The sequence below is a fragment of the Fusarium graminearum genome, chromosome 1, assembly GCF_000240135.3.
Source record: "Fusarium graminearum PH-1 chromosome 1, whole genome shotgun sequence".
NCBI lineage: Eukaryota > Fungi > Ascomycota > Sordariomycetes > Hypocreales > Nectriaceae > Fusarium > Fusarium graminearum.
Window position 1 is genome coordinate 848,406 of NC_026474.1, and position 26,738 is coordinate 875,143.

A 26,738-nucleotide genomic window follows, 5' to 3' on the forward strand; every position below is an offset into this window, starting at 1 on the left:
AACATCATATTCCATTTCAATAAAAAGCCCTATGAATGAATTTAAAGCCTTTCCAGCTATCAAAGGCTGCAAAATATTCTTCATCCATTGTGACGTTGAAAGAAACAAACGAAAGCTGAGACGAATGTCGACACGTGACTTGCAACGGTGACGCCATTCGCATTTATGCTAAGGAAGGTGCTCCCCAGCGGTACCCTAGAGGAAAGGCATCCAACAATCCCAAAATTGTTTTTTTTCTCCCCTTGAACATCAACGTTTCTCAAATCCTCTCAAATCCTCTCAAATCCTCTCAAATCCTCTCAAATAAATTGAGAACCTTCAACATGGAGCGCAGAGTTCTTCGCTCGAGCACTCGGAGCTCTAACGCATCCGATACTTTTGTGTCGCTGCCAAACAAGGTCTCACGCAAACTAACTAACAAGACACCTGAAGCAAGCTCCCCAGAGCACCATCAGCTGGCCTGTCACCAAGCCTGCTCCACCAGCATCAAACCGCAAGCGCAAGGTATCCCAGGTGGCATCTGAAGATCAATCACCCCAGGTCAAGAAAGAAACCAAACCCAAGAAACAGAAAAAGCCAAAGGAACAGGGAGAGAAGCGAGAGCGCAGGTTCAGAAATGAAGCGCCTCAGTCCTTTGCTCCTATCTATGGCCGCGCGCTTTCAGAGCGATTCTATGTGCTTGAACGCACCAAATGTGGTACAGAGGCTTGCCCTGAAGAGGACTTTGAGATGACCGGTTCGACTGGTAACATCTACACTGTTCATATTGGCAAACGCCTCAAATGTACCTGCCCTCATCATACCAGGGGCGGACAACAGTGCAAGCACATTGTATTCGTAAGTCTCATACCTCACTCTTTTACATAGTACTAACCTTTGTTGTAGATCATGAAGAAGGTGCTCAACGCCCCTTATGATCTGATCTACCAGCTCGCCCTGATCAGCACCGAGCTTCAGTCCGTCTTTGCTTCCGCGCCTTCTACCTCCGCACAGGAACAAGAGAAGTCGTACAAGCGTAAGCCTATTGAAGGAGACTGCCCAATCTGCTACTACGAGCTTGATGCGAAGCAGGAAGCGTCTATCGTCTGGTGCGCTGCAACTTGTGGTCACAATTTTCACAAAGAATGTTTCACAATCTGGGCCAAGACCAAGCATGGAAACGTAACATGCCCATTGTGTCGCAGCGACTGGAAGGGGGATGAGAGTCTGGTGGCCAGTGTCCAGAAGAACAAAGCTGATGTGGAAGATGGGTATCTCAACGTTGCGGATCAGCTCGGCCTCAGTCGTGAGAGAGGTATGTTGTGCCCGAAGGGAGTTGATATTGTTTGATGACTGACTTGTTCTTTAGACACGTCAACCTACTCGCGCTGGCTCGTGTATCACCAGAATGGATGTACTTGGCGCCCTCGATATTAGGAGTGGTAAAAATTGAGCCCGAAGAGACGAACATGATTGAGGTGGATTTTTCTTTTGTGCGATTTACTGGTAGCCAGCAAGTAATGCGGTTTGCCTTCATGGCATGAGGCGACGGAGCTTGGCGCGTTCGGATGTTTTCACAAGTGATACCCGGAAGGAATGGAGGGATATGGCGTTTTGCTCTTGACACAAAACTGTAAATTATGAGCTGAGGCTCAATGGACGAACGTCCTTGATTGACTTTACCTCTCGACTGCCCATGTAATGTGATATCAGCCTGTTCCACTTGAGAAAGGCCATGGTGGGTGTAGGTCAAAATGAAAGGACACAGCACCCAACAAGGAGAACAGCCACAATATTCTTATTCCGTGTTGCAGCTATTGGTGGCTCGGAGTGAGGTTCGCGGTGTAGCTCAATATGGAATGGAAGCAAGACCACAAAAGTTCAGCCTCATACCCTCAACAAATACTATTAATGGTTACTGTTGTTGTCGTGGAGATAGAACACTGTCGTGGAGGGTGACAAGCCCAAACAAGGGATACTCTGTACTTTTTCACCAAACTAAACTTGTGCCACATCCCATATCGCGTCTTTGAGTTAGAAACCCATGAAAGTCCGCAAGAAGAGATTGAAAGTACTGAATCCGGCGCGTCAAAGGATCTTCGGCGGTGGACTTCGGCGGTTTCGGTGGGTCCCCTCCGAACATCTCCACCATCGCCGACTCCGCCGCCGGGAGCAAGTAAATAAAAGAGCATATCTCTCTCTATTTTTATAGACAAGAATCAAGAACATAGGTGTTGTTCGAATCACCACTCAAAACAATATGTCCAAGTTACCACCCACCACTCGAACCCTCGTTGCACCTAAAAAGTGTCTCCCAGCTGAGTACACAGTCATTGAACAGCCTATACCAACTATCACCAAACCAAATGAAGTTCTTATCAAGATGAAGGCTGTTTGTATCAATACTAGTGATACACAGTTTGCTTCTGGGCAGCTTGGTTTCCTTTTCGGTGATCGCTTGTAAGTCATCATCACACCCCCACCCCAAGACAATCTTCTCATAAAAAGTATAGGAAATTTCCCTTTGCTCTTGGCATGGAGGGCTCAGGAGTAGTCGTAGCTGTTGGATCAGCTGTCAACAACTTCAAAATCAACGATGAAGTATACGGCGTGGAATATGAGAAGCCCCTGTTCAGCAGACCGCCTGCAAAATGGTGTTCAGACTACGTCGTCACAGAAGCCAAGTTTCTGCACAAGAAACCTGAGCATACTTCCTTTGAAGAAGCTGCTTCTCTGCCAGCATTAACGGTTGTTGCGTACCAAACCATCAGAAATGGATTGCAACTTGGAGGACGGGATGATCTTGTGGGACAGACGGTGTACATACCAGCTGCTCTCAGTGGAACTGGCTCGTTAATGATCCAAGTTGCCAAGAATTATTTCGGCGCCGAAAAGATCATCTCGACTGTTTCAACAGGAAAGTTGAGCCTCGTTGAGGAGTATCTTCCTGGATTGGTTGATAACCTCTACGATTACAAAACTCAAAACGTAGTCGAACTGGTAGGCCGAGGCACCGTTGACTTTGCAGTCAGCACGCAATTCAGCACACTAGACGACTGCATAGCTCTCCTCAAGCCCGAAACAGGTCTTCTCGCTAGCATCGCAAGCGTGCCTAAGAGCGAAGTGATGCTCAAGATGATGGGTCCTAAAGTCTTTCCAACATGGCTTGGATGGATTCTCGACACGTTTCAATGGTGGTATACGTGGAAGTTACGCGGTACAAACATAAAGTATGAGTTCTTTTCGGGAAATCCGGGTATTGTAGAGGATATGACTGTTGTGGAAGATATGATCAAGCAGGGAAAGGTAAAGGGGATTTGCACTATTGTTGATTTTGACAACTTGGAGGATATCAAGAAAGCTTGTGACAAAGTTTACAAGATTAAGGGGGGTCCGGGAAAGTTGGTGATTCGGATGTAAAGAGTTGGTATGGGGTTTTATGTATATTTCTAAATGGCTGTTTCTTGTCTGGGTATTAATGTTTATTATCTTGCCAATATGCTCAAGTGGCACCGTGTTATTCCGCATCAAAGTTTGCCTTTATCCAGACAATTCTATGAGAAGGAACCCAACCATCTAGACGAAAAGTCTGTTTTCGAGGGCACAAAACCCTTCCAAGCCCTCTTTCAGAATGAAGACGAAAACCTATTCTGTTCATCGCCCCTCAAACTTATCTCTTTCACCACTCTCATACTCTCGACATCACCCACGATGAGACTTCGAAACAATAAAACAACCGGCCAAGAACGACCACAGACTCCCCCGACTCCGGAGACACCCCAATCCGAAGACTCTGTTGCTCCCTGGGTCAAGGATGAGGTGTCCACGGAAAAGGGCCCCAGATTCCTGGAGGATATAGTCGTAGGTGAATTCACGTACACTCTATGTCGAATCCTCTGGCAGTTAGTTCTCTCCCCTCTCTGGTGGATGCTCCGCCCGACTATTTGGGAATATTTGCTGCACCCAATTATTTGGGAGAGAGTTATACGACAGGGTCTCTGGGAGAGCATCTCTCGGCAAATTTTGTGGGAGGGTGTGATGCAGCACATTCTCTTTAAGACGATTCTGCAAAAAATTCTTGGGGAGAAGATGTTTCTCCCTCTATATCAGATATGCCAGGTGATGCTGTTTCCTCGGCTACAGACGATCTGGGAGACGATGCTATTCCCCCTTTACCAACAACTCGTGGAGACATTACCCGCGTCGGCACGTCGGAAGATAAAGTCGGGATTGTCTCTTGTATATCGCACCTTGGAGAAGGCATCCGGTCCCATGCGAACGATCTGGGACTCGATATTGCGCCCTGTCCTGAGCCGAGTACGCCCAGAAGAGCTGCTGTCACTGCTCTTCGTCCTGAATATCTCGTTCAAGATCACCTTCCGGTCAAGTAATGCATACATCTTTACACGCGGGGTAAGTCAACCTTGACTACTTATTGAAGATAGCTAACAAGTGTTGTGATAGTACCGACCTGACACAGACGAGTTCTCGGAGCGATCGGAGACAGAGTTTGGCCAGATCCCTTTCCAAGACAAGTACACGTGGTGTTGGTTACTTCAGTGGATAGCATGGTTCATGTGGGGGCGGTAAACAGAGGCCAAGGAGGGAAATTGTTGGGTCTTTTATTGCTTTATTTATATATATGGTTTCTTTTTCTTATTGTTGTACCCTGGAAGTGTAACAGTAATACGGTTTCTTACACTTCATCAGGGAAAGGAGCGGGTTGGAGTTGGAGTTGGGAAGTTTGTCTTGTTTCAGTCTAAAAATGAGGAGAGCAATGGTTGTTTTATGGATATACGCAATATTTATCTTAAGTTCGACTAAACTACATGATGAGAGTTCCAAGATTGTTAAGTGTTGACCTGTGATCTTTGTGACTAGTGTAGCACTCACTCAAGAAAGCGTTTTTTGTTATACAAAGGAGGAGCCTGCCTTGACAAGGCGGCAGATCGTGCTCAGACACTCTATCATCCTGTGTTACCTATTCATGGAGAAGGAGGGCAAATGTGCAACAGTAAGCTGTGTAGCACTGCCTCGAATGAATCGCCAGTACGAGGCTGCGGCTCTTTGCCCACATGGACTATTTTTTACTTATTAATGCGTTACACCCCCAAATCGTCAACCTTTCTGTCCTCTGGCATCTCACCTCTTATCTGATGGATACTGAAGTTGTCGTTGCTATTGCCTACTCCACCGCTGGACTGGCCGTGTCGTGCGTTGGAGTGTATTTTGCGTACAAATTACATCAGCGGAGCAAGTGGAAGGGTTTCAAGAAGTTGTTTGGTAGATGAGGAGGCTAAAGATACAGTCTTTGGTTGATGGATCAAGGTAAGTCATCAACCTTCCCCAGAAGTGTTACAAGGACTGATGTCTCTTAGATCATCATCAAGAACCGACCGAATCAAATAACAGCCTACTATACGACCGACACACGAAGCAAACACAAGATATTTCCCACAGCCATCACTCGAGTAGCCGTCTGAGTACGGACAGAGGTATTATATGGTCGGAGTTGTTGAACAAAGGCCAGGTGAAGTCCAAAGGGCTAAGCAATATGGGAGGGGTATAATTGGCCCAGTGCGGAGTGTAGTAGGGTATTTCGCTTCAAAGGTCTATAGCATCTGCCACTCGCTGGTTGAAGTTGGGAATTTAACAGTGGATTCTTGCGGTCTTTGAACTTGATACAACTTGATGTTAGAGCAGAAGAACTCCCTGTAGTTGGCGGTGGTCGCTCTTTGGGACATGCGTTTAGTTAACTATAGTTTGCATGGATGGCCAATCTAGGAGATCTAAAATATTGTCGAGTCCCGCTAATACATTTCTGGTTGGAAGCCATAGAAGAACCTCTTTTTGATATGGCAAACCCAGCCAAGTGATTGTGGGGAGAATGCAACGCCAATCCCATGCAGTAATGATGGCCATTCGTTAGCGCCGGCAGGAGGGATAGAGCTCCATAAAACGCACAAAATTATTTCCCAAAAAGGCAAAGCGCACAAAACCACTTCCCAAAGAGGCAATACGTTTTCTTCATGCTTTGTCAAGTCAAGAACAAGTATATACAAGTGACTCTGATATTTGTTACATTTCTGGATTATTTTAATATAGCCATATATGTAGATGGATATAAATACATTGAATAGACTGACTGTATGTCATAAATGTATCTAAAAGAAGTCTATTGACAGGAAACGACAGCACCATACCCGCTGCCATCATAAGCTATTGTTCTCCCCTCGCATCTCTGCGCTCATAAAAACAAGTCCCAAACTCAAAAGCTTGACAAGAATACCGAATAAAATAGACACCAAATCATTATTGCAAGACCCGATCGAGTTGCCGGCGCGGTTGTCCCGATGAACTTGGTGAGTTTGTATTCGCAAGCTGAGGCACTGCTGGCACAGGCGGAAGTTGACGAGCAGTAGATGGTGCGCTGCGGTATCCAATGTTAGCGATAAGACAGGAATACTCTACAAAAACATATGAAAGGACCATCCACACGTTAAAGAGGAATGACCAAGCGGTACCATAATAAGTCCAATGGTTGAGGTCTCGATGTCGCTGGCGGCGGGACGACGACGACGAATTGCTGCGTACGCGAACCAAGCACTCAAAGACGACACAAGTAATCCAGGAATTGTACTAATAATGGTCACAATAGCATCAGTGGAAAGGTGACTCATTTTTTGGGGGGGGAAATTGGGAAATACAAGTCAGGGTTAAGATGATAATGAATAGTAGTAAGATTTATCAAGTTTGAATAGATTCAAACTGGTCTGGTCGGATATCAGTAGGAACCATGTATGAGCGTGGGTAAGTTATGGGAAGGTATAGCGCGCAATTTATGTATACTTGGGCAAATAGGAAAAAAGAAGCAGGAAAAAAAGGCGGGGCCCGAAGAGCCATTGGTTTTCACCTGTGTCTATGTGTCTATTGAACCAGGTACGTGAGTTGGGATTCCATATCATTGAACACTCAGCATGGGCATGCGCTGCGTTAGTACTTTTAGTTAGGTACCTACCTAGTATTAACATATGGAAATCACTGAGGGTTCAAAGTTGCTGCGTGTTATTTAATTCGGAATCGATTGAAAGAACCCATCTGTCGGAAAATACCCAGATTTATCACCAAAAGACATATTGATCTTTCTAAACGCCCTCTGCCTTTGCTCTAAGATCAATTACAAGACCAGGCATAATGATTGTACAATAAGGTCCAATGCCGCTAGGTGCGCCAAGTGCTGGGAATAATAAGCATTTTACAACTTTTTTAGTTCCCGTTAAGAATGGGGAAGCGAGTTGTAACCCCGGTTGTTGCTTAAACCCGTAGAACAACATCTTGATTTCAGTACAAACAAGGGTATCAAACCGGGGATAATAACTTCTATTGAACCACAGTTCTTTCTCTATCCATAAGATGATGCTCTAAGATCTCTTCTACCTTTTCAGCAGCCCAGTCTTGTGCCCATAAAACAAAGCCCATTCATCAGCGAATCATAAAAGAATGTAAGTGTGACACTGCCACCACCACGAGGCTTCCATCACCCCTAAGCAACAATGTTAGCATGTCCAATAAAATCAAGCATGACATGGGTCGATTGGTTAGGATTACCTACATTGATGAGTTGGTCTTGGTCTGCCATGGTGGGGGGTGGTAAGAGCCGAGTTTGTCTCGACTCCCAGTCGAAGTTACCCAAGAGAGCAGCAGGTGGCAGCTGGGGCATGGTTTCGCATGGCACCTCTATCAAAAGAGTACTTGAAGTTTGAGATGATGATGTTTGCGGTTCAGGCCTATTCATGGAATTTAGACTTAGCGAGCCACTACTGACATACAATGTTGCAGAAGGCACATGTCGTAGCATACCTCACAGTTGTAGTGCTAGTGTGTGCAACGATAAATTCGATTGTTGAAGTTTCAATGTCATTGCGAGAAGTGTTTCGGTGATGCAGTGTCAAATAGGCAAGCCAGGCACTCAGAGATGCGACGAGAAGAGCAGGGATTGCACTGACAAGAGTGATGATAGCATCTGCATTTAGTTGACTCATGCTAAAGAGAGAAGGCTTCGTAACTTAGAAAGGAAGAGAAAGCCCTTTACGAGTTGAGACTGAGGGACTCATATATATACGCAACTTCATTTTCGGAGATTTGATATGAGCTACAACGACTGTAACAAGGGAATGGAAATCTGTTGCATATGGGCTGCATGAAGTTTGACAAACGAGGCTCAGCTTAGGTAGGTACAGGATGATGGGAACCAGCACGTCCACAGGCCTAACTTATTTTGAACCCGCCTCGGCAAAGTGTTCCTAGCCAACTTCACTACCTGTCTAGAACGGGAACTACCCCGGGGCATTTTTTACGAAGTTGAGCTTGCACTTTGAATTGTCCTCCACACGGATGTACATACTGTAATTACCTTAGGCGCGAGCCCATTAACGCGTCCCGCCAGTTGGAGCCATAAAAAAAGCCATTTAAGCAAGCGCGTTATGTCGCGTGCAGCCCCACATCTCAATATTGAGTAACTGTTAGAGATCTCATCTCATCTTCTGCCTACTCACGATTGTCATCCATATCCTTGCCCAAATACACGACTACTTGTTTATAACATCAGCACATCCATATCTCATATTCCAACCCGGAACCTTCAGAAAAACATCAACGCAATTATAAAAAATGGCCCACAAGCGCAAGCGATCCATCTCCGAGCTCTGCGCCTCGCCCTCTTCAGTCTCATCCTTCGACTCTCCTCCACGCGTCAGCAACTCCATCACCAACCCTTTCACCATAATGACTTCGACGCCGCTTCATCTCCATAGCCGAACTATGAAGCGAGTACGCGATAATCGACCTTCAGCGGAGACAATTCATCGTAAGCTTCACCCATTTTGACTCGTTTGAGTTTGCACGTGCTGACCAGGCTACAGAACGCACACTCAATATGCTGTACTCGGCACAGAACCAGAATCAAGACGTCGAGATTCCATCTGAACATATGCAAACCGAGACAAAAACTACACAACCCGAGTCAACACAACAATCTCTCCATCGATTCTGGAACATTTCTTCCGCACCCTCAGCGTCAACTTCTACTCTCAGCCAAACCGAACTCATTCCTTCGAATTGCGACGACTGTGGTGTTAGCTTTATCAACGGAGACGACGGAATGGAGCTAGACGGTTTCAATAACGAGGATCACTCATGCGGTGCTTGTAACAAGCACGTCTGTTTTAGCTGCTCTGTCAGCAACCTCGGCGAGCAGCGACGATGTCTGCAGTGCGCAGGTCGAAATGAGACAACGAGTCACAACTCAACGAACGGACATACTGCAATGGTTTTTTAAAATAGGGTTTGGATATAGGATTGGGTAATTGGGAACATTTAGCGACGGCACATGGGGCGTTTATACCAGGCGGCATCAGGGGGATACCAGGGCATCAAATTCTGGGACAGCATTACCATCAGGCATTGCACAGTAAATTCACATAGGTAGTTTATAAATTACATAGTTTCACGTAACACTTCTCATACTGAGCAGAGCAGTACACAACTCAACACAAGACCGGGTTAGAGAAATAGCAGACAGAGCTAACTGTGCATTAACATTCAGGCTTTTTGAAGCAAATTATCTATAAAATCAACGCAATCTCGCACAAGAACCAAGAAATCTATCTAACCACGTCGGCGAGTGGTAGGGCTCTTCTTGGGAGTGGCTGTAGTAGAGACAGAAGGGGACAGAGTGCTGGTAGCAGTAGGCTTGGCCTCGATAGGAGTAACCTTGCGCTTGCCCTTGGCCTTCTTGGAGGGAGCATTCCAGTAAAAGATCATCTGGAGAGCAAGGATGGCGTTGAGAGCGAAGCCGGAGATGAAACCGTAGAGGATGAGCTTGTCGTCGACCTCCTGGAGGGTTGTGAAGATTCGGGACAGAGAACCGGCGAGGTAGTTGAAGACCTGGAATTTGTTAGTCATTGTTTGTGAACCGGAGAAGTATAAGTGACTTACAGCAAAAGCGCTGAGCTGACCAGTGGTGCCCTGCTGGAAAATGGTGAGGATCTGGGGGATCTTGCTGGCAACACTCAGAACACCAGCACCAGCCTGTAGATGGCCCAAGGTCTGCGCATCAACAATGTTCTCGGCGAACAAAGTAGCAGCGGCAGCGGCAAGACCGGCGACAAAGACAGCAGCCAAACTAGCGCGACCGCTGTAGTTGAGAACAAGGACCGAGATGATAACGTTCTGTCCAACGATCAAGGCAGTCTCGCCAAAAGTGCTGAAAGGGAAACCGTTTCGGATGTTGTAGGCGAGAGAGATAAGGTATGAAGCCGTCTCAAGAGCGTAAGAGAGGAAAGACACGCCCTCGGCGGACTTGGAACTGAGGAGCTTCTTGATTTGGGGAACCTTGACGACGGCAGAGGCGGCGATGATTCCGATGCCGAGAGCCTTGGAGACACCGAGCTTGATGCAGTCGACATCCTCAATGTTGACGTCGAGAAGAAGAGACTTGTAACAGGTTTCGCCGATAAGAGAAACACCCAAGTCGCGAATGGGCGCGGGAAGGTTGTGGGTGATGGAGGTGATGGCTGGCCTGACGGCATCGACGGCTGGTTTAAGGGCGTCCATTGTGGTGGCAGTTGTCTTTCAGATAGGTATTAAAATAAATCTAGAGTGGTCAAAAGTCGAGAGCCGTGACAAAAAGGTGTTGCGAAAGAGTGTTGAAAGAAGCTGACAAAAAGACGTCACAGAGCTCGTGATTGGGGATGAAGACCTTCAAAAAAAAAAGGGAAGAGGCCAGCAATACCTACTATGCAACAAATTTGGAGATAAAACTCTTACCGAATTAGGCCTAGCGCCATCGCAATCCTGGCACAGCACGAAAGTGGCTTACCCTGGAGAACGATCAGGTAACGGCTTTCTGCCCCAGCTTTTCGGAACCATTTTGGACTGGCCCTGTTTCGAGAAAAGATTCCCTGTCATTATTGACTTAGGAAACAATGACATCAGCGTGCCGAATGTTTCACACACACGATAGACGAGAGGATGGAATATCTGATTTATCACAATCATGCAATAATCGCATTACGAGAAAAGAGAGAAAGCGAGAACATTCGAGATTAATCAGCTACGTTCCCTGCACGACAACATCATCTTTCGAATGAGGAAATGAAATCTTACAGATCTCTCAACTTGGTAGGTGGGGGTTTCGGTCCATTGCTGGGCCACCGTTCTGGGGGCTGAGCTTGTCCTTCAAGAGGGAACCAGCCAGGCCTTTTTCTAGAAGATATCTATTTTCATGTATTGTCCCACTGGGCTTAGTATGACACAGCCGGACGGTACGAGCTTGAAAATGTTCTCTTTAGATGAATGCGAAAAAAGAGTTCCACTTCTTCTGTCTGTTGTTTGCTCTCGTGGACGGGAGGGGAAGAAGGGAGGGATCACCCGGAGACGACGCACATGTCAGACCACAAGCGGCTTGTTGTAAGAGGCAAGGCATGAAGCCAAGAGAAGCATGCTAAATATGCGCTGTGATGTTGAGATGCGTTGTGTATATGTATGCGTCGGAGAAAAATGATGCTTGCATTGTTGATTTTGAGCTTTGGAGGGATAGTCTTGAACACGACATGAACGGATTGAAGCAGTGTAACAAAGAACAAATATCTATACGTCTCTTCTAATAGACACAAGACCTATTACCAAGACGATCATCAAGGTCAGCTGCTGTATTTAACCCGAGGTTACAGGTACTGTCACAAAGTACCTGACGATGGTTGACTGACATGACCATCCTTTTGTCAGCCACACTCAATCTTGTCTTTTTTAGCAGGCACATCCATGTCTTTCTCTTGACATGGGAACCAACATTTGTTATTCTTGTCTTGTTTCTTTCTCTCTCTCTCTCTCTGTGTGCCTTGTATTAATTCCCTCCCCTTGTTCAATTTTTTTTTTTTGCCCGGCTCGTGCTTTCATCTTCTGCCCACTTCCATTTCTTCTCTTGGCCAAGCATATCCCTGCCTTCTTCTGCCTGCTCTGCTCTGTTGTCTGCTGTCTCTGCCTACCTGTACCTTGTCGCTGGCCCATTTTCTCCAGCTTTCTAGTTTAGGTTGTCATTGTTGTCCATCAGCTGGGCTGGGCTGGGCTCCATTTTCATTAAAGGTATCGGATCCCAACCTGACGCCCAAGGTTGTTCTTTTTTCTCTTTCTGGGTGATCTTTTTTAGTTGTCGTTGTGTTTCACGTTTCCCCCATCTTATTACTTATTTGCTTTTTATCATCTCTCAAGGCCGTTTAACCGAATGCGACATCGTGCTCGTCTACGGCATTGTACCGTACCAGCTGCACCGTTGCATCAGTTTGTCTATCTTTCCGATCATCGACATCGATATCGATTATCGACCCGCTGACCTGACTTGACTGGACTTGGCCTGACCTGACCGCCGATTGTCTCATCGTCCACGTTTCCCCACGATTTGCCCTGGATGTGAGAGCGCTATCTCTTGCCAACTACCCTTCTCCTCCCAACTTGAGCTTCATCCTCCATCGCCAGCTCTTCAACCTATACTCTAGACTGCAACCATGGCGGCCCCTCCAAAGACAGAAGCCCCGCCTGCGCCTGGCGCAACCTCATCAACCCCGCCGCCGCCTCCCATCGAGTACGCATACATGTACGAAAAGGACAAGAGCCCGTCCAAGTTATTAGATGCTTTATTAAGATCCATAAGTCGCCATATAGTATGCGCTCCCATTTTTGCTCGAATCCCTACAGTACAGGATCACTGTTTCAGGAATCGCATAACTAACCACCTTACGTCATAATAGATATTCGAGATTGGAGATAAAAATGTATGCCAACTTACACCAGATAAATTGGCCGCATTTTACAAGGCCGTTGGAGGCGATTACGACTGTGAGTTGTTTTTTACCACTATCGAGATATCTGTGCTGACAAGTTCCAGCTCTCTTCGAGATGCCCCACGAGTCTATCTCCTACATATGGCAAGTTACTGGATGCCAACATACTCTACAACCTACACACGACGATTTTGAACCGCCTTCAATACCCGCTCTCACCCCTAGAGGCTTCTCACGATGGGAATCTCTCGAGATCTTACTTGGACCCGAAGAACATGTTCCTTTCTTACAGTTCGCCGTCAAGAACTGGCAACTAAAACACCCAGAGACCGGCCAAGAGTTTCCCCCAGACCTACCCGCCACCGTATTCCCAACACAACCAGACGTCGAGGTGGACCGCTGGCACAAGTCGTGCGCCGACAAATTACGGAAGGAGGCGAATGCGCGGGAGAGGGAAGCGTTCCGGGAAGCTGCACGAGAACCAACTGGTCCTGGTGAACCTGGTGATGGGCCGGAACCCAAGTTCTACACTCACGTACGAGGTAGTGCATTTGCTGGGAATCGGGCCAGACCAGCGCCAGAACGGCCGTTGTACAATCACGTTCCGAGTAGACACGCAGGTGGACGACCAACCAGACCTTCGCCCGAGAGGTACGACAGCCGTGCCGACTACAGCCAACAACCTTCACCCGATGTCGCACCACACCCGCCACACCCTCCTCGACCATCAGATACATATCTTGACCCTAATGCGAAGCGGCCCCCTCCGGCAAGACGTCACAGTCAGCCCAGACATTACTCTTCAGATTCGAGCGACGAAGACCTTGTTCCTCCTCGTGCTAGGAGACGATCTGAAGTGAGCCCGCCTTCGCCAACGTCGCGTCGATACTCGCCGCCTATGAACGATCGTCCGCCTCCCGTTGCTAGTAACCCGCCACCGGCCTTCCGTCCTCATCGTAGTGAAATGAGAACTGACGAGTCCACCCGACGTCGGTCAACACATAGCCCTAGTCTTCGAGAGAAGCTTACAGAGAAGGTGTCAAACATACTGCCTAACGGTCTCAGCAATAATAATTCAGATCGCAACAGAAACGCGGCTCGCAACCCATCCTACAATACCGATACCTCAAGGGGGCGTCGAAGCCGCGACCGTCTTCCTCCATCTCGTCTCAGTCGAAGCTACTCTGACATCTCAGTGGAGTCATCTGAAGGAGAATCCAGCGACGAAGATCCCCGCCACAACAGAAGGGCTCGCGAAGATCGCGATAGAGAGAGGGAACGTGAACGAGAACGAGAACGCATCCGTGACAGAGGCCGGCAACGGGAAATCGACCGGGAAAGAGAAGAAGAACGGCGTGAACGGTACCTACGCCGACCAGAGATGGAGCGACGCACCAGCAGCCACGCAGATGCCGAGCGTAGACGCGAATACCCCGGATGGGATCCACGATCTGAGCGAAAGAGATGGGATAAGCGTGTACCACCTGAGGAGCGGGGGACAAGTCCCCTAGCAACACCAGGAAGACGGTATGCTGAGCCGGCTTACCCTTAAGCTGGGATATTAACTTGTTTTTAGACCCGTACCTGCATCGGGCGCCGGGAAGTGATATGAATGAACATTTTTAACAAGGATTTTTGGTAGGGCTTATTGGATGTAGCTAGGTACATATGGGCATGCAGTATGGCGTCTGGATAGAGGAGGAAGATAATGTGATTATGAATACGTATTATGGAATTCGATGTGAAGAGCAAATGCTTATAGTTGGTACAAGACATCATGTGAATATCATAGAACAAGCAAGCATGGAAAGAAAGATAAGAGACAGTGTTCTCCTGAAGAGAAATCATCAAAAGACTTGCAAACCTCACATAAGCTTGAAAGAAACTACCAAGGTAACCAGCCAAGTTGAACCGTGTTACTGTACACAACAAAACAGCTCCTTCAACTGACCAACCCCACGATTACGCCATAACCCCATATTTATAAAAATGCCGCTCAAATCACGGTAGCTAAGCCGAACTAGTAACCAGATACGGTCGGTTTAACACTTGGGATCTGGACCCCAACAACCGCAAAAGCTCCCCCTCCCGCTAACTAGCGAGCCAACGAGAGATTCCGAATTGCCATCAGGGGTCTGTCGTCAACAAAAAAAAGAGGGAAGAAGGGATGTTCTGGAACTAGAAGGGTTACAGTACGGTTAACGGGCCGAGAGCTGAGAGAGACTCACGGACTGGCTCGCAGTATTGGAGAGAAATAAAGATTGGTATTATAGCGGTTCTGCATTCAACGACCAACTCTCTCTTATGCTTTCATAAGATGTGTATAGTTCTCAACTATTGCTCCGCTCGTCCTTCGTCCTCAAAGATCATCATCATTCCCATGCAGTGGAACCCTGTTTAGCCGCGGTTTACAACGGATTACAATGGCAATGTACATTACATGCATCACCCTCGAGAAGCCGAAGATCACCGCGTACAAGGATTTCATAAACAGATGTGAAACTCAGTTGGATAGCTAGATACAGCCGGAGACTGGCCGAGGATCGACTGGCTTTTGGGTGTGGGGGACCTGCCTACCCTTGTGAGGTGAGGCGTAGCTAAGCTGTAGAGCTCTCGCCAACAAAAAAAGAACTGGTTCGTAATAGGTACTGTAAAGTTTATGTATGGTCTGTTGATGTTGGAGCTGGTGTCCGAAATATCTCGTCTTGGTTTAGTGTCTCTTTTGAAGCTGCAGCTCACTCACAACACATCTCTCTCCCTCCTCGATCCAATTTCACGCATATCTTTTCTCTCATCTCACATATTCTTTCTCTTTCTCCCTTTTCATTTCTACTTACCTTTTCCCTTTTCACAATGAAGCCTTGTGCGTCTCTCCGCTTGAGGGCCCTTCGACAGGTCGCACCTAGTACCCGTCTGTCCCTCCCCGCTTCGGCAAGATGGCAGCATTCCCGGGCCATGTCGACTGTTGTCGATTATCATCCTCGGACATCGCAGCCGCCTCCTCCCCCAGCTGGAGCCAATGAAGCTGCTGAGAAGCAGAGGGCTGAAAAGAGGAACCAGATTCTGAGGGAGGCTGTCACGTCGACTCAGGTTCGACATGATTGGACCAAGGATGAGATTGCTGCTATTTATTATCAACCTGTCCTTGAGCTGGCATACCAAGCTGTAAGTGTCTTTTTTCTTGAAACTTTGTCATTATTATGCTGTCGGTTTTCAAGACTGCGGATTTGATTCCAGATTCCAATCACTCGATAGCGGAACAATATCACAGATTGCCACGGCTAACACTCAACCAGAGCACCGTCCATCGTAGATGGCACAACCCCTCCGAAGTGCAACTCTGCACCCTGATGAACATCAAAACAGGCGGTTGCACCGAAGACTGCTCCTACTGCGCTCAATCCACCCGATACCAAGAAGGCACCGGAGTCCCCGCCAAAAGAGTCGAGAGTGTTGAGAGCGTCCTCGCAGCGGCGCGAATCGCTAAAGAAAAGGGAAGCACTCGCTTCTGCATGGGCGCCGCGTGGAGGGACATGCGCGGACGCAAGAACAGCCTCAAGAACATCAAGGCCATGGTCGAGGGCGTCAAGGGCATGGGAATGGAGGTCTGCGTAACGCTGGGCATGATCGACGCGGAGCAGGCCAAGGAGCTCAAGGCGGCAGGACTCACGGCGTACAACCACAATGTTGATACTAGCCGAGAGTTTTACCCCAACGTCATCACGACGCGCAGCTACGACGAGCGACTGCAGACACTGAGTCATGTCCGTGATGCTGGAATTAATGTCTGCTCTGGTGGAATTCTGGGTCTTGGTGAGAGCAGCGAGGACCGTGTTGGTTTGCTCCATACCGTCTCGACGCTCCCAAGCCACCCGGAGAGCTTCCCCGTGAATGCCCTGGTTCCTATCAAGGGTACACCACTTGGTGACAGACCGATGGTGGAGTTTACGAGCATGCTGCGGACCATCGCGACGGCGCGCATCATCATGCCGTCGACCATCATCCGCATCGCAGCGGGTCGCAAGACCATGTCAGAGGAGAAGCAAGCGCTATGCTTCATGGCAGGTGCCAACGCCATCTTTACGGGTGAGAAGATGCTGACGACCGAGTGTAATGGCTGGGATGAGGATGCGGCCATGTTTGGTCGATGGGGTCTGGAGCCCATGAAGAGCTTTGACAAGTCGCCTCAGCCGGCACCCGAGACGAGGGTTCTGTAGACCTGGTTATGATTGTGTAGATGAATTATAAATCGAAATCGTAATCCCGGTATCAAATGTCAATGTCGATCATGTTGGGGAACTTGTTCTCCGGCTGCAGTTCCCGGAGACCGGCAACGTTCCGGGTTGGTTATGAGTGTGTGTGTAAAAAAGAGCAAGGGTTTTTGACGTCTGAAGCAACATCACGTTGGTAGAAGGGATGATAAGTGAAGAGGATAGGATGTGGTGGAGCTCAGTAGAAAGTCGGGTCGCTTGGCACAGCGCGTGACTCGCAGAAATAATTGAGGGTAGTGTCAATCTCGTGACGATCTGGCACGGGAGGATAGATATGATGAGACATGAAGTTTTGAGTTTAAAATGCATGCGTGATGATTTTGTTAATTCAGTAGCTTTGTACTAATATTAGCTGACACTCAATTACCTCGCTCTTAAGCTTTCGGGCCGCAACAGTACCTTTGTCGTTGATTGAGAAGTTGTTATTTCTGTACCGTCCAAGCGTTGACAAACTGGTTACACATTTACAGGCACAGACATGTACAAGACACAGGCACAAACACAAACACAGGCACTGCACAGACTTGACAATCAACAGTCTTGGGGTATCACAACATGATGGACAGTTTTAGGGCAGCCTCTGTTATTTTAGTAGTGTTGGTTAGTATTATTATACATATAGAAACTATACATTATTCAGCACCTGACCGCTCACTCTCCTCTTGTTATTATTCTCACTTTTACTCCTCTACACCCTCAACTTGGACCCCAGGCACATTAGGTCCCGGCCTCAGAATCAACAAGAGCCTATCAAATACTTCCGCTACAGGCTGTAGCCTCCCGAAGGGGACCTGGGACTGGTCCCTGACTTGTCCTGGGCCGCCGCCTAAGCCATGCGCTGCACGCCCCTCCCTCCACATCCTTTACACACTCCATCTCTTTCCTTCCCTGACCTTCTTGTCCGTCCTTGTCTCTTGCTCCCGATGGATTCTTGTCCAATGCATTTTCATTTCGTTTCAATGCGTGCATACCATACCATACCTTAGCTTAGTCTTGTCTTGTCTTGTGCTTTACATATAACTTGCTGTCCCTCTCCCTTGTCCCACGAACCAACTCTCTCTTTCTCCTCTTTTCCCTTGCTCTTTGCCAAAAATCTTACGCTTAAACTCGTCCGCTAAACTAAACATTCAGGCACGCATCGAAAGATCGTCCTACAAAAAAAAGAAAAAAAGCCAACTCGGCTTTGCCGTCCCTGCCTAAAAAGTCGTATCGTGCTTTCACCCCCGCCGAGAACGCCCGAACAAGCAAATTCCTAAAAGGCCGACCAATCTCGATTTTCAAAATCAAGGTCACCACTTCTTCAGCCTGCCAGGTCACCTCCTGCCACGCATTCTAACTTTTGGCGACGTCTCCTCTCGTCTACTCGAAACAACTCACACTATATCCATCGCCGATTGCGACGCCGAGAGATTTTCTTCTGCTATCTTCTCTTGACCGACAACGGGTTTCACGACGACAAAAACCCGAGAATCATTTTCTTGTTCACGACTACAAACTCTCTTCTCATCTACACGTCCGACATCGGCATCGCTTTCACCATCATCATGAAAGGGCAAACAGTCGACCAGCTCGTCTACGAGTGCATGTTTCCTCGTCCCAAGAGCAACGATCCACAAAACTTCCACATGCTCCTACAGCGTAACTTAATTCCAGAGGTTCGTCAGGAAACACACGCCTTTTACGGCCACCTCGACACCCAGGAAGCGAAATACCCTGGTCTCGACTACACCCACAAAACTCATCGTATTCGTCTTTCTCGTTGGCCATGGCACCGACGCCTCTTTCGCGCATTCGACAACATTCAACTTACTGCCTCCGAAATCGCGGGCTTGACCAAGTGGGAGGGAACAAAATGGGCCAAGGAAAAGTACGAGAAGGAGCAGGGCTACGTTATTCATGACACCACCGCCGATGGCTTCCCCGACTGGACCGATATCCAACATTTACCTCGCGCCTCCCGCAGCCATTCCGCCGAGGTTGGCTACATGGGGCTTGATGATCTGGACAACGACATGGAAGTCGAGAGTGAGGACGAGCTGGACAGCGTGGGTGTTGAATTAAACGAGCGTCTCAGAGACGGAGTTGCAAGACGCGAGGCTGGTGATACTTCAGCCGTCCTCGACGAGGAATGGGAACAGTGGCTCAAGAACGCCATCGAATCAGGCGAAATCAGGTTTCTGAACGACCATGTCTTCCACGCGAGTGACACAGTTCCTGCTGCGCTCTTCCCCCCAGGCTTGCTCAGCACAGCGCGAGCCGGCCAATGGGACGAGATCCCAGAGTCTCTTCACCGCATACTCCGCCGCACTCTACAATCCGAGGACCCTAACCGCCCCCAACAAATACCGGCGAGCACACGTTCTCAAACTTCCGTACCTATACTGCACAACCGATACTCGATGGATACCCGCCAGTGGAGCAGCTCATGGACCCGCCGCACCTTTTCAGATCTCCGTCTGCCGGTCGGCGATTCTGGTCCAGGGCGCACAGAAACCTCGAATGCTTGAACTTGAAACTGACGGGGACGACAAATAAAAGCATTTTATTCTGCAAGAAATTATACCCTTTTTTTGCTTCACCTTTTACTAGGAACATTTTCGACGGAACCATTGAGCACGCCTCATCACACGACGGAGCACGGAACCCGCAGCCTCACTACGCACGATCACTGTTTCATCCATGTCTCTCGAGAAGTACCAGGGTACTAGGCTACGGCCAGTGACGAACGACCACGTGAAGCGTAAAATACGACATTTGTTTTATTGTATTTCTTTTTTGTTTCAACATCCACAGCGTGGACGGTGTTAAAGGCGTCATGGGTTTTCATGACACACGCAAGTAACGGACAAGGTAAATATCTGGTTGAATTTGCGGGACACGAATTGTTGGGCAAGGCATAGTTGATAGACTGTCTGTAGATCAGAGCGTTTCTGTTTTGGTCTGACTCATCCTTATCAATATTGGATAAAGCAAGTAGGGATAGAGGTGTCTTTTCATGGGTACTTTTGCCTGGGTGTTTGTGCTGGCCACAATTTCAACTATACAGGCTTTTGTTTATAGATAGCCAGCAATTGATGCCTGCTTTTTGAAGTATGCGAGTGTGCTATTGTGGCGTGGCATGACATTGGTCTTTGAGAAAGCAAGGGAAGGGGATGCATTGACAAGTCATCGTTGGCAACCACCACGTATTATGCGTACACGTTGACTACTGGAGCCTGGTTCCGAGAGTGACCTGATGATAAGACATGATAAAGAATTTACAATTCCAACATCATCAAATACCAACACATAAATGTTCAGCCAAACCGATGGTGAATACACTCAACACACACCATCACCATCACCAAACCCAACATCTCATACCTCACCACCACTCCCTTCCCAACCAAGACCTATCACAGCACCCCACATGCGGCTCAACCCATCATGTGACATCCCGCAAAGCGGACCATTAAACAAGTGAATTCTACAAATAACCTTAATCAAAATGGAGAACGACACAGAAGATGTCGTGGGATGCAAAAAAAGAAGGGCCTGACCGGGGATTGAACCCGGGACCTCTCGCAAACTTTAGTCCTCATACAGAGAACTGAGATGTCACTCCCGAAGCAAGAATCATACCGCTAGACCATCAGGCCAGGAATTTAGATCCTAGTTATTGTTAGTTCGGGTTGTGAAATTTAGATATATATAGGGTATTGACAACAAAGAAAGGGAGGGAGTTTCTTGGATGGCTTGAGACTGTTGACATACATCGAGGCTTTATTTAATTGCCATGGATGCCTGGGCATGATCTTTATCTGATTTGCTCGGGGGTGCCTGAACGACTTGGTCTGATGGTTGTACGGATTGGCTGAACAACATTAGGCAGTAAGCTCTAACTAAACATTTTGTAGCTTGCCGAGGCAACACTTTGACAACATTAATTCGTCCATCACTCTCGTTCACGCTTGCAGCACAGTTGTAAGAAGCATGGTATTCATCAAATAGCTATCAACATCCAGAACGCCTCGCTTTACATCATGCCGATTCGCTTGTCGACCCATGCATACCACTAAAAATACAAACCAACAGCTACCTCACAGCACTTGCTGGAGCACCTGTCGCACCTGAAGCACCACCAACACTTCCACCACCTAGACCACTTTCTGCAACAACTCCTGCAGATCTTCGAAGTGTAATTCGAATCCGATTCCCCGCTTTTAGTTTTTTGACTGGATGAGATCTCTATTTCTCAGGCTCCAGGTGAGACCACTCGGGAATGGCTTTGATCTGCTGCCACATAAACTTTTCAAGCTTGTTGGCCGACTTTGCATACGGTGTACTCTCGTTATTGTACTTTCGGCAGTTGTCGAACACCAATTTGGCATCTCTGATAAAATCCTCAGGCGTAAGGTACTGGTCTGCCTCGAGCTTGCTCTCCATAGTACTCAAATCCATGGGTTCCTTGATCACATCGTAATAATCAGCCACGTCATCACGGTTGACGGGCACCAAGAATGGCCAGGCTGAGTTGTGGTTCTGAAGGTCGTTCAACAGATGAAGAAGCTGGTTGTAGTTGGGCCCGTGGCGGGGTTGGCGGGCCAGTTCGTCCATATCAGGTGACCATCCTGATGCTCGAATAGCTGGAATGTCAAGAGGGTTGATTTCTGTAATTCCGTTCTTCCATTCCTTCGGAGGAGCATGGATGTTGTGGGATTTGGAGTACGCCCGGATCTTTGCTTGGACACATTCTTTCTGCTTAAGGAGCATGCGACCCATCTCGAGATAGCGAATCCGTGGCAACATAGAGCACTGCATAATGGTACCACCTTCGTAATCCTTGATGTAACCCATCCAGACCTTCTTGTCAAGGGTAATCTCTTTGGTGAAGCCCTGCTTCTTGAAGTAGCCAATCGCATAGTTATCGGCATACGTCAAGAAATGCATCACGTCGCTTGTCGCCTTGACATAGTCCTTCAAGTGGGACATGAGATGGGCACCGTATCCCTTGACTTGCTGGTCAGAGCTAATGGCACAGAAGACAATCTCGGCGAAACGGCGTCCTTTAAACGGGCGATATGTGATTCCCCCAACAACTTCGAGGGGCTTTTTGACGATGGCAATGGACAAGTGAGTTCGGTCGTAGACAAGTCGCGCGATATAGTCCTTTGGCATTTTCGGGAGTTGTTTTTGAAAGATACATTTGAGGCCGGTCAGGATGATGAGTGCTTCGCGTTCATTATCGTTGTTGACGACTCGAAACTCGATTTCACCATTGCGCTCTTCGATAACAGCAGGCTGGGTTATGGTCAGTATACATGCGCAAACCTAAAACTTTGGAGTCTTGACCTTTTCAGGGAATGGGATTCGTTTAATATCTGGTTTCTTTTCTGGTGGCTCGGCGGAATCATCTTGCTTAATGCGCTTCGATGGTGTAGGAGATGAAGGCTCCTCTTCGGCTTTGCGCTTGCCGTCTGTTTGGCCGTATGTTAGTAATTTGACTCTTGTCGCGGTCGCATAGTGTGTAGGACTTACTTTCGTCTGACATGATTGGTGCGGGCTCAACCCAGGTTGTTGGGACTTGATATTATTCAAGGAGAAGTTGGATATGATGGGATGCAGCATCATGATAGCGGAGTGAAGCGCGTCGAGATCGTCCGTGCGCTGCTTATGTCATTCAATGTGGGTTCTAAGCTGAGGGAAGGAGGGACAGGGGCAGCCGCACGCACTAGACCTAATTAGTCTATGGCCACGATGCGCCATCGTAAGCTCATGAAGCTTCCCCAGAGCATCTTCTGTCTACAGCACAGAAGCTACATAAAGTTGACAGCTTGCAAGCAATTCTTCCCCGCGTTACACTCAATTCTTGCTGCAAAACTCCAGACCAGCACCAACTACCAAAACTCACCTCTTTTCCAACAAAGCCTATGGATTCTTCGCTGCATGAGGTCTGGCAAGCTGCTGCTGGCAGTCCCTTCTTCCCTACCGTGGACAAGGACACTCAGTTCACGCTCGCTTTTGCCTTGCTCCTCGTTGGTTTCTTCCTCACTGGCGTCTTTGCTCTCAGTATGTGCCATTCGTTTTTCGTCAATTTCTGCCTGCTGATTTCTTTTTAGACCGCACTTTGATTAACGTCCCCCTACTGGGCATTCCGGCTTCTCTCACACTTGCGTATGTTTCCTCCAACATCAATTGTCGCCTCGAAATACTGACTTCAGCAGGTTCGGAGTCGTCTATATGTTCTGTGCGGTCGGAGTCTACATCTAAGATACCCAAAAGTTCTCGTTTCGGTCGATTTCGTGTAAAATAGTTGGAGCAATCAAGAGAAGACGCTACTTGGCGCGCCAATTGCCTTTCTGCCAGTTTTTGAACCTTTCATTCACGCACCTTTCCCAAACAACCACATCCGCAACTTCGATATGTCTACAGAAGCCCAACCCATCTTCCGCGCGGTTGCGACTTCTACCAGGCCGCTGTATCAACTTTTAAGATGCATAAACTTTGCACCCAGAGTTCATGTCCAAATTACAGAGGAAGGTATTCGTTTTGCTTCTGACCATGCGCGAGTGATGCAGGGTGAGTTTGCTGATGATATCAGGGTGACCAAAACTGATAGCCAGTAGGCGTTGCGTTTCTCGATAAATCCCTCTTTTCGTCATATACCGTCAATTTACCTTCCCAGGATGGTGATGACGCGCCTGAGCTTCCTAATTTCCAACTTTCCTTGTCATCAGTCCTTGAAGTGCTACAGATCTTTGGGGCTGTGGATGTAGCCACTCGCGCTCACAAAGCAGAACAAGACCCTTATCGCAGCAATCTCCGGAACTACCGCCCAGATGCTTTCAGCAACCAAACCCTCGGCATTTCTGGTACTTGCACTCTTCTGTACGCTGAAGAAGGAGACCCATTCAAGATCACTATCGAAGAATCTGGCGTGAAGACGACTGCATCTTTGACAACCTATTTGCCCGAAATACCCGATGACATTCCTTTCGACCGCACTGATCTCACCTTTAAAATCATTATGCAATCTCGAACATTGCTGGATTCGCTCGCCGAAATTTCTCCAACAGCTCCTTTGAAGTTGACAATCACAGCCACCAAAGCCTCGCCTTTCTTATCGCTCGCTGGTGCAGGAGATCTGGGGAGCTCAGGGGTAGATTTTGCACGTGGCAGGGACCTTCTCGAGACTTTTACCATCCAAGATCGTTGGTCGCAGGCCTACAAATTTGACTTTATCAAGAATTCAACAGAAGCGATGCGAATCGCCAACAAGGTCAGCTTACGAGGAGACTCACAGGGAGTTTTGAGCCTGCAGTTCATGGTGGATATCGAGGGTGGCAAGCGAAGCTTTCTTGACTTTCGGTTCGTGCCTTTCCTCCAGGAAGATGGCGAGGATGATGACACAGATGGTGCTGAGTAGAATATCGTGGATTATTGACCACAAAACTACAGTAATCTAGTAATGAACGGCCCTTGTTTAACCTCTGCGTGTCTTTCATACTTTCCAGATCAGTAGTTAACTGGTCTTGGCAAGCTTAGATGCTGATTTCTTAGTGAAATCCTGTCGTAGACTGTTCTGGTCCGGTTCTCCCTTGATCTACTAACGGAATGCAAATCCTTAGAATCTGGAACACCCTACATAGAAGCCATCGCGATCGGAATGGTGGGCCCAGCCTTTTCGCATCACTGCATCCAGCAGTAAGTCGAGCCAACTGAACAGATTGAAAAGGGGCCTGTTCCCGCCTGTTATTATTTGATCATATCCTCCAGACATTAAATTTTTTAATAATCCGCACGACCTGCTGAGTAGAGTGACTGTCAATTCTTCATCATGAATCAATTTCGAGAGATCAATATTACTATTTCACCAAGAACAAACACGACTGGCACTGTTGTTACAAAGAAAAACAAAAAGTCTGCCTGGTCTGGCTGTATCTTTAGTCCTATCAAAACATGGGCAACAAACATGTTTGGAAACAAGCCTGTATATATCGACATGGACGACGAGTCGGAACCATTGCTTGACGAGAGGAGAAGACCGAGAACTACACAAACAGTATCGAGTTTTGTGCGCAGAGCCGCATCCCGAACGATTAGGAAATACAGCCGTCTTCCATGAAGCACACTCAAAGAATTTGGACGATCGGCTTCTTCGACAGCGAAATCGATGAACGGGAAGATATAGGAGGGAATGAAGCACAGGGCAGGTCTGTTTGATGCTACGAAGCGAATTGTGTGGGTTTGGTCATGACATGAATTACGAACAAGAGTACATAAAGGAAGTCCCAGCAAATGATGGAGTTATGGTACAGATGTCCCCTTTTTTACATGCATGGAAAATATTTCGATTTACGCATGTTTATTAGATATTTTGGGTTGACGATCAATGTCTAAGCGAAGAGGCGTTTCTGTTACTGTTTTAATTGATGTGAGCCTTTGGCTTTTTGTGACGTCGGTTTCATCTACCAACCTCCTATGAATAGAGACTGGAAAAGCAGATACTTGCTAGAGACAACATATTCTGCAACACTTGGATAGCTTCCATGTTTGAATGAAACAACATCGGCAATTTTCTCAGCGTAATATGTAGAGAATTCTCCTGCAAACGCTTTCTATTCAGTAAAACAGATGAAATTTGCTGCGTTTAGCTAAAGGCACTCCCTCCTGCAGACCAAATTTCCATGGGACAAAAGACTTCCTATGGGAAGCTATCTACACGAGTAGAACTATCAGGTTCTTTACTTCATTGACGCATTTAATGGTTTAAAAGATTCACCTAAAAAAAGCCTGGAAGGTTTTGTCAACCATGAATATCGAGTGTTTTATGTACGAGTGCCTCGCCCTCATTGAGTGTGAAGGATCAATACAACAGATGTAACTTGACAGCTTGGCTAGCTAAGGCCGTGGTAAGCCAGCATTCGAGCCAGATGCGGGAAATGTTTCTCCTTTAGCTACCAATGATCTTCTTTCTCGTCTGCCTCATGATTGATAAGGAGTACTATTGTAAGTCGCGGCATTCATATCGTGTTAGGCTCGTAAAACATTATGAGGGCCCAAAGGGGAACTCAAGATGAATGCCTACTTCGGCCATAATACACTGGCGTAAGCGGCAGAGTTGAGTCTTCTGGCTTCCCTCGAGTTACTCATTAGATCTAGAGGCAGATCGGAGTCTAGTCTAGATCGGCCGATGAATTAAGCTCAAGTGACAGGTCGGACACAATACTAAAGTAATTTCCAGCAGGTACTACAAACAGTGGTTATCTCCGAGGTGAGACCCTAGGCTGCATATGAATATCTGCATCGCAGCCTCCGGACATCGGAACTCTGCATTATGGCCTCAAGAGCGAGCCCTGAGCCGAGTGTATATATAGGCGCTTGTAAATGGATGCATGTCTTGGCAATGGACTATATTTGCAAGCCTTTGCATTGTTGATGATTGGATGGAGATGGGGAAGAGAATCTCCCGTGTACACTGACAAATCCTCAGGCGGTGGGTGATGCGGCTTCTTGCATATATAGTAAAGAATTGGCCATATGATCGCCTTAAGATGAAACAGGTTCTGTTGGGATAGCGGTAAGGATCAATGATGGTAATACCTCTTGTCCGATAAATATGCAGAAATAGAGCAAGATTTGACGGTGTTGACTGACGGCTGGACGGGCA

General features: G+C 47.6%; 12 protein-coding genes and 1 non-coding gene across 13 annotated transcripts; 7 read left to right on the forward strand and 6 right to left on the reverse strand.

Moving 5' to 3' along the window:
- Positions 1-323: 323 nt before the first annotated feature.
- FGSG_00272 (uncharacterized protein) lies at positions 324-1,416 on the forward strand (the record flags this gene model as incomplete). Its single annotated transcript, XM_011317614.1, has 4 exons — positions 324-398; positions 433-837; positions 886-1,294; positions 1,349-1,416. The coding sequence occupies 4 exons, from the start codon at positions 324-326 to the stop codon at positions 1,414-1,416; spliced, it is 957 nt and encodes a 318-aa protein (XP_011315916.1).
- Positions 1,417-2,514: 1,098 nt separating this feature from the next.
- FGSG_00273 (uncharacterized protein) lies at positions 2,515-3,399 on the forward strand (the record flags this gene model as incomplete). The annotated part of the gene is made up of 1 exon (XM_011317615.1): positions 2,515-3,399. The coding sequence occupies one exon, from the start codon at positions 2,515-2,517 to the stop codon at positions 3,397-3,399; it is 885 nt and encodes a 294-aa protein (XP_011315917.1).
- A 2,792-nt stretch (positions 3,400-6,191) lies between these two features.
- Positions 6,192-6,659, reverse strand: FGSG_11739 (uncharacterized protein; the record flags this gene model as incomplete). Its single annotated transcript, XM_011317616.1, has 2 exons — positions 6,192-6,446; positions 6,504-6,659. 2 exons carry the CDS (start codon positions 6,657-6,659, stop codon positions 6,192-6,194), a joined length of 411 nt encoding a protein of 136 aa, XP_011315918.1.
- Positions 6,660-7,522: 863 nt separating this feature from the next.
- On the reverse strand, positions 7,523-8,021 carry FGSG_00274 (uncharacterized protein; the record flags this gene model as incomplete). The annotated part of the gene is made up of 2 exons (XM_011317617.1): positions 7,523-7,766; positions 7,840-8,021. The coding sequence occupies 2 exons, from the start codon at positions 8,019-8,021 to the stop codon at positions 7,523-7,525; spliced, it is 426 nt and encodes a 141-aa protein (XP_011315919.1).
- A 628-nt stretch (positions 8,022-8,649) lies between these two features.
- On the forward strand, positions 8,650-9,344 carry FGSG_00275 (uncharacterized protein; the record flags this gene model as incomplete). Its single annotated transcript, XM_011317618.1, has 3 exons — positions 8,650-8,845; positions 8,901-9,249; positions 9,335-9,344. The coding sequence occupies 3 exons, from the start codon at positions 8,650-8,652 to the stop codon at positions 9,342-9,344; spliced, it is 555 nt and encodes a 184-aa protein (XP_011315920.1).
- Positions 9,345-9,568: 224 nt separating this feature from the next.
- On the reverse strand, positions 9,569-10,723 carry FGSG_00276 (uncharacterized protein). The gene is made up of 2 exons (XM_011317619.1): positions 9,976-10,723; positions 9,569-9,924 (listed from the first exon to the last, which is right to left on the reverse strand). Exons 1-2 carry the CDS (start codon positions 10,591-10,593, stop codon positions 9,646-9,648), a joined length of 897 nt encoding a protein of 298 aa, XP_011315921.1. The 5' UTR covers positions 10,594-10,723; the 3' UTR covers positions 9,569-9,645.
- A 2,535-nt stretch (positions 10,724-13,258) lies between these two features.
- FGSG_00277 (uncharacterized protein) lies at positions 13,259-13,678 on the forward strand (the record flags this gene model as incomplete). The annotated part of the gene is made up of 1 exon (XM_011317620.1): positions 13,259-13,678. One exon carries the CDS (start codon positions 13,259-13,261, stop codon positions 13,676-13,678), a length of 420 nt encoding a protein of 139 aa, XP_011315922.1.
- A 1,936-nt stretch (positions 13,679-15,614) lies between these two features.
- FGSG_00278 (biotin synthase) lies at positions 15,615-17,241 on the forward strand. The gene is made up of 2 exons (XM_011317621.1): positions 15,615-15,983; positions 16,115-17,241. The coding sequence occupies exons 1-2, from the start codon at positions 15,672-15,674 to the stop codon at positions 17,033-17,035; spliced, it is 1,233 nt and encodes a 410-aa protein (XP_011315923.1). The 5' UTR covers positions 15,615-15,671; the 3' UTR covers positions 17,036-17,241.
- A 1,392-nt stretch (positions 17,242-18,633) lies between these two features.
- FGSG_00279 (uncharacterized protein) lies at positions 18,634-19,596 on the forward strand (the record flags this gene model as incomplete). The annotated part of the gene is made up of 1 exon (XM_011317622.1): positions 18,634-19,596. One exon carries the CDS (start codon positions 18,634-18,636, stop codon positions 19,594-19,596), a length of 963 nt encoding a protein of 320 aa, XP_011315924.1.
- A 197-nt stretch (positions 19,597-19,793) lies between these two features.
- FGSG_11740 (uncharacterized protein) lies at positions 19,794-20,524 on the reverse strand (the record flags this gene model as incomplete). Its single annotated transcript, XM_011317623.1, has 2 exons — positions 19,794-20,111; positions 20,453-20,524. The coding sequence occupies 2 exons, from the start codon at positions 20,522-20,524 to the stop codon at positions 19,794-19,796; spliced, it is 390 nt and encodes a 129-aa protein (XP_011315925.1).
- A 95-nt stretch (positions 20,525-20,619) lies between these two features.
- On the reverse strand, positions 20,620-20,727 carry FGSG_20503. The gene has a single exon. It is a non-coding gene; the product is annotated as a tRNA-Pro (tRNA).
- A 589-nt stretch (positions 20,728-21,316) lies between these two features.
- On the reverse strand, positions 21,317-22,619 carry FGSG_00280 (histone acetyltransferase GCN5; the record flags this gene model as incomplete). Its single annotated transcript, XM_011317624.1, has 3 exons — positions 21,317-22,369; positions 22,421-22,545; positions 22,607-22,619. 3 exons carry the CDS (start codon positions 22,617-22,619, stop codon positions 21,317-21,319), a joined length of 1,191 nt encoding a protein of 396 aa, XP_011315926.1.
- Positions 22,620-22,998: 379 nt separating this feature from the next.
- FGSG_00281 (uncharacterized protein) lies at positions 22,999-24,494 on the forward strand (the record flags this gene model as incomplete). Its single annotated transcript, XM_011317625.1, has 4 exons — positions 22,999-23,137; positions 23,188-23,242; positions 23,382-23,647; positions 23,695-24,494. The coding sequence occupies 4 exons, from the start codon at positions 22,999-23,001 to the stop codon at positions 24,492-24,494; spliced, it is 1,260 nt and encodes a 419-aa protein (XP_011315927.1).
- Positions 24,495-26,738: the final 2,244 nt, after the last annotated feature.